Genomic DNA, 16,321 nt, shown 5'->3' on the forward strand with positions numbered 1-16,321 from the left:
TGTCAATGTCTATCCACACTGAGAAATCATACAGTACACACTTGATACACATTACTTACTGGAGTACATTATAGCATGTGATCAGTATAAAATAAGCATAATTTCAATAATAGTGTAATATCTTACTATATAGTCCTTGTAACAACATGAAATTTACAGAAATTTATTTCATGTTATTCATCAGAATCGCTGAATAATTTTTCCCATGTCGCAAATTTTAGTGATGACGTCATCATATATGTACCAAAAATTCAACTAAAATAAAAAGGAGGGGCGGGGGATTTACGGTATGTCTGAACTGTAAAATGTGACCCTCCCCCTACTCCTTTTTCTAATATATATATATATATATATCCAAATGTAGGTTCCAGATCTTCTGGTGTACAGTGGCAGTGCTCGATATGGATGTAGGCCTTGATAAGTGAATGCAGGAAAGTCTCTTACAATGGTTGATCTTTTCTTAGGGAGTGCTGAATTATATAGGTCACCAAGGTCTTTCTGTTTCTTACCTATGATACTACTAGAGATATTTACTATTCTTGCAAGCCTCGACTTGTCTTTAACTGACAGATGCCTGAACCATGATACAATATTAAATGTGAGAATACTTTCTATGTAACTACGGTAGACAGATTCTAGAATGTGAGGGCTTACATTAAAACTTACATAAAAAAAGCTTTGTAAAAATCCCATGCTTTTATTGATTGAAAACCGCTTATAGTGATCTATTTTCATGGTTTTCTATCAAATCATGGGCACAATAGAAAACCCTCTATCGGTGATGCAAGTACAATCTTGCTCATTTTTACTCTACGTGTAATTTCTATGACGACATGTTATGAAATTTTATGAAATGAATTTACGTCGATCTACATCGAAGTCTACAAATATTAAATCCAATCGATAAATTCTTCGTTTCGTATTGACTAAGCCTAAATATTGGCCTGTTTCTCTGATGCACATATTGCTCTTACTCTGTGTCAACTTGACCACTAACTCTCACATCAAACAGATGTCACAGGACCAGGGTCAATCGAACGTTCAGGGAATTAACTAAGCTCACACACTTTCAACTTTAGGGATGAAAAATCAGGATGATAAGCTGGTTTAATGGTTTGCTAGACAATTGATTTATTATAGATAAATAAATCTATATACTAGAGCTGTTTAGTAATACTAGTAAGAGTTTACTAAAAACAAACCTCCACACGTGCATGTCATGCGACGAATCGATTCCTATCATGCTTGCCCTGATATAAATTGGACATACCTTTAAAATAATTTGGATTGAAGTCAGGATGTACCACTAATTAATGAAGTACTGTAATTACAAGGGTATATTTCCATAACAACTTATAAAGTTCTCGATGACTTCTACGAGTCACTAAAAGACATGTTAAAGACTCCTTTCAGCTGCCCAACAGATAAATAGAATGGTTTGTCTCTCTACTTTTGAAAACCTGAAAATTACTTAAATATACTAAGTGTAGTATTGAAGATGCCATATAGAAGTTTTCATCATGTAATATGAAGGTGTGAAGCTTCATTAGTGTAGTTATCCCTTTCAAACTTTGCTGTATCTCAAATTCAAGTTCAACCAATCATGAAGAAGCTGCTAAAAACAAAAGTCTATCTTTATTTTGCTGCAAGGTGGCGCTGTTCTCAATTGCAAAAAGTTCAAAGTTGAAACTCTAGTAATATGAGTCACCAGAGGGCAACACCCGGAAACAATCGAAGCGAAAACAACGACTTGTTTTTTACCAAATTATTGTAAGCTCTGTTTATCTTCTTTCGGTCTGCTACCATTCTGTCATAACAGAAGGAGTCTACGAGACCCAGAGACGTGACGTCAAGTGATCGCCCACCGACCAGAGTGTTGCCACGTTGTAATTTATAATTGTAGTTGTACTAGTCTTGTAACGTTTGTATGCACCAAGTCTCGAGAGGTTTACGCACACAAACTTGAAAAAACGACATCCGGGAAGGACAGGGGAGTAACTGATGGTTCGTTGTCAGTGTCAGCATATGTTTCTTTCTGTTAAGAAAACTGTAGATCTGTTATTTTGATAAGAAAAGTCGGCAAACATAACAGGTGTCAACGAACGCGTAGCGACCTCAAACAAATCTCGGTGACAGCAGTTCGTCGTATCATCACATTATCAGCCCCGGGCATCAGCAGCCTTTCACTGTTCTAACACAGATTCAATTTATTGGTAAATAAGCGGTGGTCACAGACATCTGAAAATTAATATGTCTAAGTTAGGTCTGTGGATGAGTTTAGACTCCGACTCTGATGATGATGATAGAATGGATGAGGGTGAAGCAGATTCAAACAATGATCATGAACCAGTATGTGGTAAGTGATGCCAAATGAGGTCAAGGGTATAGTCTAGTGTGCGTGAGTGCGTGTGTGCATACGTGTATGTGTGTGTGTTTGTATTTACATAAGGATGACCACATTTTAATGTTTCTCATTACTTTTTCATGGCAACTATGGGTCAGTCGCTCGATTTAAAAAACAAATTGTAAACATTAAAAAATCATCTTTATGGTCTCAGCCCCCCCCCCCCCTCACTTGAATAACTTCCCTCATGAAAGAAATGTTCTGCTCATGAACAAGTGTCTTCACCGTCATGACAGTCAACAGTCCAGACACTTGCTTATTCTTGCCAGAGAGGGCACTTTTCTGCAATGTATTAAGGGCGGGCGATATATTTTTATATTTTCATGGTGGAGCTGAAAATTTGGGTTGGTCGGGTAATAAGAAATAGTCATGTATGCGCTTTGGCTAATTGCATGCTTTTCTTTTGGAATTTTTTTTTTTGCATTTTTGCATTTTTTTTTCTACCTATGGAATTTGTTGACTTACCAATCTTAAAAGTGTTAAATATCTAGCAAGGTCAATTGTAGTAGTTAAAAAAAAAACTTGCTTTAAATGTATACAAAACATTTTTTAAAAACTTGCGTAACATTTGGAATATTAGTATTTTGTGTGAAATGAAAGTTTTGCAAAACGTTGATGCAAATTTTCTCAGAAGTAATCTTCGGAAACATCAGTCGATTTCGTTCACAAAACCAACTATTTCAACATCAAGCAAATTTAAAATGGCAGTTGCTCATTGAAAGAATAAGATGAATGCCTGGTGATATGTTAGTTGACAACATATTTAATATTTTGTGTTTTGTTTTGTATTTGATTACCAGGTTTAATGCAGCAAGACTTACAGCCTTCAACTCAGGTCTTCACCCAACACATCACAACAGCTGAGTACCAAAAACAGAGACAAGAATACACAAAGCAAGCATTGCAAGAGTTGTTAAACAGTCATGAATATCAGAAAATATATAAAACCTGCAGCAGGTAGGAATTGTTAGTCTTTATAGCTTGGTATATACAGAACAGTGGACCCCATGACATTAAACAAGTCTTTGTTCATGATAGTGGGGTCTAATAGCATCCCAGCTCATATATATGTATTTCCAGTGATGAATGTAAACTAAACCATTCACTAAGTAACTAGACTATATGCTGTGTCAGCCTAATCAGGCTTCTAAACAACTGTACTATACCGCACAGCCCAATATTTTGTACAGGCCAACCAGATTTGGTTGCAGCCAATCAAATATCACTATTCTTTAAAAGGTCAAAAAAAAAACATGATGGCAGTCGTTCACTGACTTATGAGACCAGCCACCTAATATTACATCAATAGTAAACATTTTCCAGCCAAAGTCTGATATTTTGTAAAATTCAAACAGTTGAGTATGCCCTCTAAATGATGGCCAAATTTTGTTGTGAGTCAAAATGATAAAAATTGGCATTTCTTTTGAATCACCACATAGTTAGTAAGAGATAAGGGAACACCAAATTTTGGTGTGTCACTAGAAATTGTGTGCATCAGTGGTGCATCAAATTGACGTAGAGGGCGCACTTATCAGTATCACCACAACAAGTCATTCTAGTCATCAGATGTATTTACTAGTCTGCCAGTTTGATTTTTATCTACATATTTTAAACTGTTTGAATTTATAAAGTTCTATTGACAAGTTAAAGCCAAATTTAGCCTAAATCATGTGATCTAGCACTGACATAGACCAGTAGTTTAGTGGCGATGTGAGGGATAGCAGCTTAAACTAAGCTGATAGCATGGCAAGAATGTTGTATCTTGCAGACTACTGAGTAACCTAAGCCCTGACTTCCTGTAACTTGCATGCAATTATGTATTTATTGTAAAGTTAGTTCACTGTTCTACATTCTTGCCATTTTATTCATGAATGTCTCAGATTGTCTCAAAGGCTGTCATAGGAAACATAGACCCTTCTTGTGTAGGTCAATCACTCTCAACTCTAAACAAGAAGTTAAGAAGTACGATATGAGAAATGAGTAAAAGTGGGTGAGAAGTTAACCCACTCACTTCAGTAGAGTGTCAAAAAACTCAAGTAACTTGACTTGAATAATATGTGTTCTCATGACTATGAGTGATAAATGTTATCATATACCCGGTATCACTTCTAATGTAATCCAATGGAGAGCATGTGTATTGAACCTAATGTAGGCAATAAATTCCATTTCACATCCTACCACACTTTACCCAAATAATGCAAGTGGTATGCTCATAGCTATTCAATCAATTCAGTAATTTTGCTTTGTTTATTACTTCGTTATCTTTATGTTTTGGCGCATAAAATAATGTCTAAACCAGTCAGTTTGAAACTACATCAACCAACCGTCCATCCATCCAACCAACCAACATTAATAGTGCCTGCATACCTCAAAACATCTAGTTTCATTTCCTACTGACATTTATCTCGCCTGGATCATCATAAACTGTAGTTAATATTTTAATAACCTGGATCTCTGTTGTTTGTTTGTTTGTTTGTTTGATGTGATAGCTGTAATGCAAGCTGGTACTATGATCAAGCCAACGCAGGCTGTGCAGAGTGTGGATATGAAGGTTACGCTAACAAGAGACCCTGTGCGATATGTCATGGAAAGTGTCCTCAAATCTGGACCAGGGATGTTGATATGGTGAGTTTAAACCCCAATGTGTCAATCCAATATTCTTGTATTAAAGCTGCAACTGGGGTGGTTTTTTTGAAATTCTTTTTGTTAGATAAGATAATGTATTCCTAATACAGTACACTATGAATAGTATTGAATCACCTGTGGGTAAATGTATTTGTATAGCCTTACAGATAATATGATCAAAATAAATCCCATCAAATTGATTTTTTGGTCATGTGATCACAATTTCAATCTGTTGCTATCCTACTTCTATATATAATCAATAACTCATTAATATGAATAATGTCTAATTGTTATTCATATTTTAACAACTTTCAGTGAATATGCTCTAGTTACAGCTAGTGTAGTTTTAACGTTATCTTTTCAGTGAATATACTCTAGTTACAGCTACATGTAGTGTAGTTTTAATGTTATCTTTTCAGTGAATATACTGCAGTCACAGCTAGTGTAGTTTTAACGTTATCATTTCAGTGAATATACTGCAGTTACAGCTAGTGTAGTTTTAACGTTATCATTTCAGTGAATATACTGCAGTTACAGCTAGTGTAGTTTTAACGTTATCATTTCAGTGAATATACTGCAGTTACAGCTAGTGTAGTTTTAACGTTATCATTTCAGTGAATATACTGCAGTTAGAGCTAGTGTAGTTTTAACGTTATAATTTCAGTGAATATACTGCAGTTACAGCTAGTGTAGTTTTAACGTTATCATTTCAGTGAATATACTGCAGTTACAGCTAGTGTAGTTTTAATGTTATCTTTTCAGTGAATATACTGCAGTTACAGCTAGTGTAGTTTTAACGTTATCATTTCAGTGAATATACTGCAGTTACAGCTAGTGTAGTTTTAATGTTATCTTTTCAGTGAATATACTGCAGTTACAGCTAGTGTAGTTTTAACGTTATCTTTTCAGTGAATATACTGCAGTTACAGCTAGTGTAGTTTTAATGTTATCATTTCAGTGAATATACTGCAGTTACAGCTAGTGTAGTTTTAATGTTATCTTTTCAGTGAATATACAACAGACAACTTTTTTCCACACATAAAATTTGAATTCTTATGTGAGCTTGGTCTTAAAGTTAAACAAACATCAGTTCAGGTTCTCACATTCATACTTTGTTTTTAGTGAAGTCATATCAAAACACTAGATATATTAGTCTTTTATTCAGGAACAAGTTCTATAGTTCTGTCAGACGACGTTTTTTTTGGCCCAGATGTTAATCCTTATCAGCAGTTGACTTTCACTGCATACTTAGATTATCTATCTTACAATTAAATCAGTGTATACATTTTGACAAATGCGAGAGGTATAATGGTATTAATGGAGCATGTGTTGACTGAAACTGTTTTAGGGTTGGTGTGTGACTGCCCTCTAGAGGGCAAAGTGATTAGAATGATTCATCAGTTTCATTCAATGTACATCAACAATTTTCTTTACTTGGCTTGGAATGAAAATTTTCTGAATCCACAGATATTAAAAATGTAGATGTCCTTAAATCTGATATAGTACAGTACTAATTTTATTATTTGTGCTCTAAGTTTTGGAGATAGTTACTTCTCTCTGAATTTGGTTAATTTCATGGCTATGGTTTTCAAATTTAATATTGGTACAGAGAAATTTAACCTTTGACCCCTTACTGTATTCTCACTCCTAGATAGCCTGAAATGTAAATCCCATTAAAATATCAGTTACGGTCATTTTTGGTGATTTTTTCCGATTTCTAAATTGTAAGTTTTATATTTTGGACAAGTCAAACAAACAAAATGCAAAATTTGTCAAAATATTGAAGAGAAAAATTATTGATTTGGTGTGAAGGAGTTTATAAAATGCACTGATACACCCTGTACAATCTCAGATTCAGACCACTTGTTGTATTTAGCTTAGACACACATGTCAGGGAAGTCTTTTGATGAGAGATTGACATTGATGTGGTTATAGCGCCCTCTGTTGTCTCTTCTTATCAATCCCAAATCTTGCCTGCAAATCTTGCAAACAGTGGAGTGCCAGTATTGAGTAAAAATAGAATAAGTATGTTATCAGAAATGTCAATTAAAATACTCTCTCATACTGTGTATCTGTAATGACACTGACATCGAGGACAGTGTTCAATTTCTTTCTATAATGGTATTCTAAATTGGGATCACCGACGTCACATATGTAGATTACATTTCAGGTTTTGGTTTTAGAATTAAAAAGCTTTTAATTCTCTGTATCTATTTTAGTAAATGCCATCTTCCGACTTAAGGAAGTGGAAGTCATTGAAATGCATGGGTCATGGTAGGCTGCACCAACAACAGAATATAATTGAGTCTAATCTACTGCATGACCCCAAAAAACATATATTTTATGCATTTAACCCTTTTTACCCCTATTCTGCCTGAAGAAATGGTATGATAGCGTTGTCCCACATGGAGGGTTAATCCACTTAAATAGAGAAATGGGGGTCATAGGTTAGTTGGAATGTTGCTGCAGGCAATAGTGTTGTGAATCTACGTAATATATATATATCTCTAGGTAACTTCAGCACATAGCAAAATGGGGACATGCCAAACATTTTTCTTTGGCAGGAACGTGCTTGTTTTAAAATAATTTCTGCCATTGTGTGTGTAAAAATGTAACAGTTGGTCAGAATGTTTCACTTATTCTATATGATTGTATGTACTAGTATAGAGTTTTTGCATAGGTTTTGTCATGCAGAGGTAATAGCAGTGTGCCCTCTAAGCCAATTTGACACGCCACTGACACACAATTTGATAACATTTAAAATTTGATAAAGGAATGGTTTTGGAGCTAAGGCTGCATCTATCTACTTCTTGTAATTAGAAGTAAAGGTGTGCAAAAACATCTTACAAATGTTGAAACTTTCATTTTCTTGTAGTCTCGCAAGATGAAACAAGCACATTGGAATGGAAAATGTGGTCTTCCAGAGGAAGAGCAGCAGGCATATATGCTGGAAAACTTAGTGGATGCTGATGAAGATATACTTACTGATGCTATGCAAGATCTATAGTTGTCAACATTTCAACACTGAGTTTTACACTGTCATCGTCAGGGCTTCCACGAAATCATATAAAATGATGTTCAGTATTAAAACATGTTACTCTGATACCCCCCCCCCCCCACACACACACACATACATTTATAGACACACACACTTATAGACACACACACACACACACGCATGCATGCATACACACACGCATGTACATGATTGATTGCATACATACATACATACACACACACACACACACAAATAAATCAATGTTGCCCTCAGAGATGGGAGACAGTCACAGACAATCTGTATATTGATAGAGCATTCACTTTCATATCATAGATATGTTGTTAATTTCTTGTCTCCAACCACTTCTTTCCCAATATTGGAAAAAGTGGATCTTTACAGGAAATATGATATTGTTAAAAATACTATCTTTCATAGTGTAATTCAGTGAAATCTATCATCATCATCATCATCATAATCATTTGAGACCAGTAAAAGTGTGACATGCAAGAAGTAATTACACTTACCTGTAAAGGTGATTAAACATCAACTTACATCATGGGGAAAGTTATCTGTTTTGAGTAGTCACATCTCGTGACTATACTGAATGTCAAATAAAGGCCACATCTCCTGTAAATAGAACTATTGACTATATTACAGACAACCAACATCCAATCTATCCAAGCTTGTCAACTCAAGTATATATCATTGGAAAGTTATCTGTATTGAGTATTCATATCTCACGACTATACTGAATTCTAACATGAAGGCTACAATTTTTGTAAATACAGCTATTAGTAAATAAGACCGAGAACCGACATCCAATTTATACATGCATATGACATTTACTTAAAATACATGTCAGGATCTCAGAGTATCTCAAACAGTAATATTTATGGCTTAAAGTAAAAGTGCAAACCATATTTTTTCCATATTTCGAACTTTACTAATATATGATTTGCTAAATACGTTATTCAATCATTGGACCCCTCCCCTCCTTGAGGTCACACTCCCCCCCCCACCCCCTCCCCATGGTAAATGTCATTTAACAGCATTGTAACTTTAAATGAATGCGCACCTTGCAGTTAAAGGTCTTAAACTTCAGCGTTACTTTGTTTAAGAGAACTCCAACTTATTGTCAGTGAACATCTAGAAAAAAAAATCAGGGGTTACCATGTGAAATTTTCAACTATATGTCAAAATGATATCAAGTTTCAGTCATTCTAGAATCCAATATGGCCGCCGAATACTGTGTTAACTCGATGGTAACATGGAAGATTGTCAACTTCCTTGAAAGCAAAATGGTGAACCCCTAAATACATACATCTTTTATTATTTTCAAATGGATCAAGAATAGGCAAAATATGACAAAGTTTGGAGCGAATAGAACAACTCTGATGTTCAGGGAAATTCATTCCCCAAAGTACATTTAATTTGACTTACTTTGAGATTGTGGCTCATGGCTTGAGTGACATATCACTGATTACAGCCAACAGGGATGTCAAAATCCCTGCAAACATCTCATTAGAGACTGTAAATTCAAACATGTAATTTATCATGTAGCTATTGAATGCCATAGGAACTGAATCGCAAATGTCAACAAACTATTGTATCATTAAAATTTGTGTTGTTATTTTCATTCCAGTAATTTAAAGATATACTGGAATTTTCAAGTGTTTTTTATTATTTATTGAATTCTTAATTATTTTGTGTTATAATATGGAAAATGTTTATTTTGATTGGATTTTATTGTTAGGATTTTCAAAAAGTGGATTTATTTTCGTTATATTTTCATCATATGCAGTCTTGTTTAAAAGCTGTAACAGATGGGTTGATCCCACTCTGTAAGATCTTTATAAACCTCTTTGGCCAGAGGACTTTCTCTCTTACCATGTTTTTGTTGAAAAGTATTTGCAGTTTTTTTTTTTTTTTTATTATAATGAAAGTAGCATAATCTTGCAAAATTTAAGATAGCCATAAAACATTATACATGTAGCAGAAAATCTGCATTAAAAGAATGGACATTGTAATCCCGTAAATAGTACAGGGTTGGTGATGACTAGACCACCTAAAATGAAGTACTATTTTTACTAAATAATACTACTTCAGGAACTGTGATTAGATTTTATTGTTGAAAGTTATCATACAATAAAATAAAATTGTCCTCCAGCCGTGACTATGACTACAACCATCAAATGCTTTACAATAGTCAGGTGATTCCTCTAGGGGGTTATCAGGTGACTCTGGTATGGGGTCGACAGGTGACTCCTCTATGGGGGTCACATCACCAGATACCTTAACGTCATTACATTGATGACGTCTGAGTGATTGAAATGGAAGCTATATATACATAGTTACGTAAAGTAGATTCCAATATTAGTTAACTTTATCTCTACTATTAAGTGTATACTAATGTATTTGGATCTATCTAGGCCTTAACACTGACAGTCTTCCAAAATACTCAGTCTACAGCTCATTCACAACAGTTTGAAATTTGAAATATTTTTTCATCTTATATTTATAAAAATAATCATTGTTGTTTCCTTGTCTTCCGTTGTTTATATCTAAGAAGGACTGAACTACTGTATTTCAACTATACAACTCTCAGTAAGCTAGGGAGCCAAGGGTTGACTGTGGATGGGGGAAAGACCCCCTAACAACAACATAATTTGTAAGTCAGACTTATGGTAGACTACTGTGTTACATAGATGGCTATGGAAGTAGTTTGGTAATGAAATTAAATTTACATAGCGAACTTGTAATTTGTTCTGGAAATTTTGAGATAAAAAGATATGGGGTGTCTGACAGTCACAAACAAAGCTTTCAAAGTTGAGATTCTATAAACACATTTATTATGGCGCATGAACAATTTGGTGGAATGCCAATTTAGGATGTCATGTGCTCTTTAATTTGGTGGACAGTGCCATGTGAAAGTGGACACTACTACTATTAAAGTATATATGAAGTAACTCACTCCATAACCAGCCATATTCAGTACAACTATTGTCGACACCTTTCACAACAGCTGCATATAGAAATATGACAACTTGTACAGTACATGTATATGAGCAGGACTTATTTTCTGATGGAAAAAAAGCTTTTGTGCATAAATCCAGTGCTGAAAATCAAACAACTACAGTAGTAAGGAAGTGAGACAGAAAGAATTGTAAAGGGACCTTGTATAAACCAGATAATATATTGTTCGAATACATGTTTTGTTTAGTGTTATTTGTATAAAATTGGACTATATTATAATATTAATACATATGTACCAGAGATTACTTACCTGTAAGTGTTATTTGCACCGCAGTGAAATACTGAAAACATTATTGTATACCTGCATGCAAATGATATGCAAATGATGACACAGTTGTTCGTTCGACACGAAAGCGTGTGATCGCATATTGTCATTTTTACAGAAATTTGTTTCAGATAAACATAATAACAGAACTCCATGCCACATGAATGTCAGTGTTGATACTTGGGGATATTTGCCTTTGTCCTTGCAGTGTTTTCTGCTGCACTTTCACGAGTGTAGTGTCATGGAAAACACTGCAAGCACTTGTGCACATACCCTGAGTATGCCACTCTCGCACTCACACATCATGGGGTTCTGTCATATTATTTTCATATATTTTATTCTGGTTCTGTTTATGATTATTCATATATTTATGCTGAAGAGTGTTATACATATTATATTACCTGTGTGTACTATTATTATATGGTAAAACATGGGATATTAAAAGTTAGATTAATTGACTGGAATTTCACCACCTGTTTGGTTTTGTCATTGGGATATTGTGTGTGCATATCTGTCAGTGTGTGTCTGAATTTCTAGATACAGGACATGTAACATTTAAACCCTTTTAAATTGTATGTAAACATGTCTTAAAGTGGCCAGATGGATGAGAAATTCATACAAGATACAATCCCTCAAATATTTTCCTTCTATGTGACTGAATGGAGTCATGATTTCAAAGAAATTAGTGGCAACAAATAAAATACTAAAAAGTGTCTGTGATGTGCAGAAAATGGCAGGATTTTGATAACTGAACCTGAAAGTTAAAGTCATGGTCAAAGGTCATCGTCTCATAAAAAAAGTTTACACCACATAATATAGGGATAGACACTTGAATGGTGTCTCCAATAAAGTTTTTGAGTTATTCAGTAAATAATGCTTGTTCACTACAAATGTGACAACCATTCAGTTAAAAGTATGTGAGCACCAAATGTAATGCATGTATTATGTATTTCTCTTCTTCTCTTGTTCTGCATTACCTTTAGACATCATTTTGAAAGAAATTGACCTCACGTAAATCCTACATACTCTCTGCAATATGTAAGAGATATATAGCTTGATTTTGATAATTGTTGAGGTCAAAGGTCACTATATTACAAGAAAGCTTGCATGTGATTATATGGGGTTAGACATTTGAATGAATGATCTGTGTATTGAAGTTTTTGAGTTATGCAGCAATATGTTGATTTGTTACTCCAAATATGGCTGCCATTCAGTAAAAAGTGATGAGCACTAGAAAGTGATCCTTGTGTACATTTGTCTTCTCCTATATTACCTGTGGACATGATTTAAAAGAAACACATAAATATGTGTCTGTGATATTTAAGAAATGGCTGGATTTTGATAATTGGCCCTCAAGGTCAAGGTCAAAAGGTCAGCATCTTAAAAGAAAGCTTGTAACTGATAATAGACACTTGAATGGAGTCTCTATAGGTACTATACTTTTTTATAAAGTTTAATATGCTGTAAATATTGATTTTTAACTACAATTCGGACAAAATTGGATATGCCACAAAACAAAGTGATGTGCAGACATGTCACTTTTGTGTCAAGTCTGAAAGAAAGTGGATTATTGAATGTCTGAGAAATGACGCATTACAGATGGACGGATAGACAGATAGACAGACAGACAGCAAAGCCCATAAATAGTCACCTGAAAGGGGAATTAAAAATCAAAATGTGTGTTGGGTGAATCTAAATTGAAGGCATCTACTGTTGTTTTTGTGTCAGTTGCATTGTTGTTTGTACCTAATGTTGTCTTGCATCAAGTCTTTCCTTGGATCACTTCATTCCAGTAAACACATTGTATTTTTACTGGATGTAATTGTACAACAGACATACATTTCTTTGAAAGTTTTTTCAGCAAATGATGGCTTTCATACTCAGACAATATAGGTGACTAACTAGAAAAGACACTGATAATTAGCAACGGTGGTACATAATTAGATGTTATTCGATTCCCCAACATTTTTCTTTGTTTAGCCAAGGGAAATACAAGTGACTTTGGGGACTTTGTCAGCCAGCTCATGAATATTGGAGAACATAATTATACCAGTACCAGTACTATCAAAGAAGAAATGGGAAAAATAATGAACGTTTTGACTCATATTTTGAACACAGCAGAACCAGTGATGTATAATTATAGACATGTGTGACATAGACATGAGTTGTAGTGACGTAGTACAGCCACAGTACGGTATATATTTCATATTTTTTTGTTCAACTTGGCTCGTGCATAGTATAATAACCAGTAAGCCTTCTAAAAGCCAATTTGATGCACCACTGACACACAGTGCTAGCGTTTTCTTACGACTCACAAACATTTAGATTTCCTCTATCCATTTAATTACTACATGTATGTGGTAACCCAGTGTATATCATTTTGACCTTCAACAACAAATTTTGTCTTTCATTATAAGACACACTGATTATAACCGTCTATTCATTTGAGAATAATTTGTATTTAAATGCAGTTTAATACTTTTCAAATGTCATTTTAGATGATATCCTGAGTAATATTTTGGATTTAGTCTGAATTCATTGCAGTAATTGATGTCACACAGTTCAGATGTACTACTAAGAATTCGTATAAAATGAAATTCCAACAGAGACTAATAAAGGTATGTAAGAACTTGATTATAAGAGATATACAAGACTCATGTGATCACTAATGGTTTATTAATTTCTATCGACGAACGTCATTCGTAAATAAATCCCCCTTCTTGGGAAATAATTGAAAATAATAACACAACAATCATCTGGTATTAATGAAAAAAGACTAATCATTCATTATTCCACATGTGTTCCGATTTGTCTATAATGCTAATAACAAAATACTGACATGATATTTGGAAATATTAACTAAATGCGTCACGGAAAAGAAAAGTATTAGTTTTTCCAAGTTTTCATTAGCTTGCCGACTGATGTCAATCATTCTCCTGATTCAAGAATGTTACTTTATCATGCCCCAGCTCTCTTACCACTATTACGGTAGTGGGAATGACAATTACCAACCATAAAATTGGAAAGCTAGTACAAACTTGATGTTGAAGTTGTTTGATCCCCTTCTGGGATTACTTTGAATGCCAAAAATTAACCACATTTGTTGTTCAAAGAACAGGATTTTGGATGTCACCATCCACGCCAGAGATGGGTTTGTTGTTCTCAAGGTATGGTTAAATTTTGAAAATCTCATACTCAATAATAATTATATAATTATGTCTCCAACTGAGAACAATATTTACTAACATTTGATTTAATCAATGATGCTGTGCCTAAAATTGGTATAGTGGGCAGGAGCCATTTGGTCAATGGCACCATTAATATTGGGCAGGAGCCATTTGGTCAATGGCACCATTAATATTGGGCAGGAGTCATTGGACCAACGACACCGTTAATAGTGGGCAGGAGCCATTGGACCAATGACACCATTAAAAGTGGGCATGAGCAATTTGACCAATGGCACCATCAATAGTGGGCATGAGCAATTTGACCAATGGCACCATCAATAGTGGGCATGAGTCATTTGACCAATGACACCATTAATAGTGGACAGGAGCCATTTGACCAATGACACCATTAATAGTGGACAGGAGCCATTTGACCAACGACACCATTAATATTGGGCAGGAGCTATTTGGTCAATGAACTCAACAACGGCTGATTTCATATCAAGCCCTAAAGAATACATTTCTATTGAGGCTACTAAATATTGATGACGTATTAGAAAATGATAACTGCTTTATATAAGCAGTAAATGAGACTAAAAGTGGCTTTAATCTTCAACTAGTTTCACACCTCAGTGGTCTTTCAAGAAGTTTGATTCATGTTTTAAGATGATATGATAGATTTCTCGCACCTTAATATTTAAAACTGCTGAAATTGCTTTAAGTAAATTCTATTCAGAACACACATGACTGATGAATAAATTATTGATGTTTCTCTTATTGACTGAAATACTGATTGCTCTCAAAGACTCATTTATATTTACACTGCTCTCATAAGACAAGTCATTCATAAATATTTCATTGTTCTAACGGATGCAAGATTCGCCACTTACTGAAACAAAGGGCACATGTACTTTTCTCTCTAAATGTATATAGCATCGGATGCAAGCAAGATCATCATTATCACTGGTTCAGAAGAAAAGTGTGATGTTTCTGTCAAAAAATACCCAGCAGCGAGAAGCAAGATACATCATTATCACTTGCTGAGAAAACAAAATGCTTGACGTACTTTTCCCTCTAAATGTCATCAGAGGCAAACAAATCCCTGTATGTATACATTAGGAATAAACACGCCTACCATATAGATGGCTAGATAATTAACATCTACTCACCGACAGTGAGAACATGCAACCTTTTCCTTGATATGTACTGTCTTGTTTATGTGAAACAGAGCACTTGTGTACAGACTTATGTACTGTCTGACAATATGGACTTAAATGTTCAGTGTGTATGGCAGTAAATACTGACACTTATATAAACTGGTTTAAATTGTCGACAGGTACTTATTGATTAAAATTTACCCAACTATATTACAAAGTGTACTGGAAAAACACCTTTCTCATAACATGTATGGGAAAAACACTTTGTTCATAAAGTGAACTTAAAAAACCCACTTTTTTCATATGCACCTGTAAGTATTGTGTTTGTGACTAGGTGTAACAGATGAGACAACACATTTTAGTACATCACCCGTTTGTATGATGAGTGCATCTATATTATGAATTTCATACCATTCACACTCACAATTAAAATGAACACAAGAACGCATATATTACATTATGTTAATTTTGCATTTATTAAACCCACCTGGCTTCAATCAGCTTCCCCCATACATATGAGAAAGTAACACTAGTAAAATTAGTAGAACTCAGATCTATTTCAAGTTTTGGAGGCATAATATACAGACTATAAGACAAACGGCCTTTAGAGTTAGAACACTAGGGAAATATCAGAAGGGTCTGTAAATAGAAGAAAAATAAAATACATACAAA

The 16,321-nt window shown here is 34.5% G+C and overlaps 1 protein-coding gene across 1 annotated transcript; it reads left to right on the top strand.

Moving 5' to 3' along the window:
- Positions 1–1,728: 1,728 nt before the first annotated feature.
- LOC144444717 (uncharacterized) lies at positions 1,729–11,778 on the top strand. The gene is made up of 4 exons (XM_078134241.1): positions 1,729–2,356; positions 3,205–3,361; positions 4,894–5,029; positions 7,905–11,778. The coding sequence occupies exons 1-4, from the start codon at positions 2,251–2,253 to the stop codon at positions 8,034–8,036; spliced, it is 531 nt and encodes a 176-aa protein (XP_077990367.1). The 5' UTR covers positions 1,729–2,250; the 3' UTR covers positions 8,037–11,778.
- The last annotated feature ends 4,543 nt before the right edge of the window (positions 11,779–16,321 follow it).

The sequence above is a fragment of the Glandiceps talaboti genome, chromosome 13, assembly GCF_964340395.1.
Source record: "Glandiceps talaboti chromosome 13, keGlaTala1.1, whole genome shotgun sequence".
NCBI lineage: Eukaryota > Metazoa > Hemichordata > Enteropneusta > Spengelidae > Glandiceps > Glandiceps talaboti.

Bases quoted from the DNA above. Each gene is read 5' to 3' on its own strand.
- LOC144444717 (XM_078134241.1), top strand. From the start codon at position 2,251: ATGTCTAAGTTAGGTCTGTGGATGAGTTTAGACTCCGACTCTGATGAT. The intron at 3,362-4,893 runs GTAGGAATTGTT...TTGATGTGATAG, and splicing joins ATATATAAAACCTGCAGCAG to CTGTAATGCAAGCTGGTACT. The intron at 5,030-7,904 runs GTGAGTTTAAAC...ATTTTCTTGTAG, and splicing joins GGACCAGGGATGTTGATATG to TCTCGCAAGATGAAACAAGC.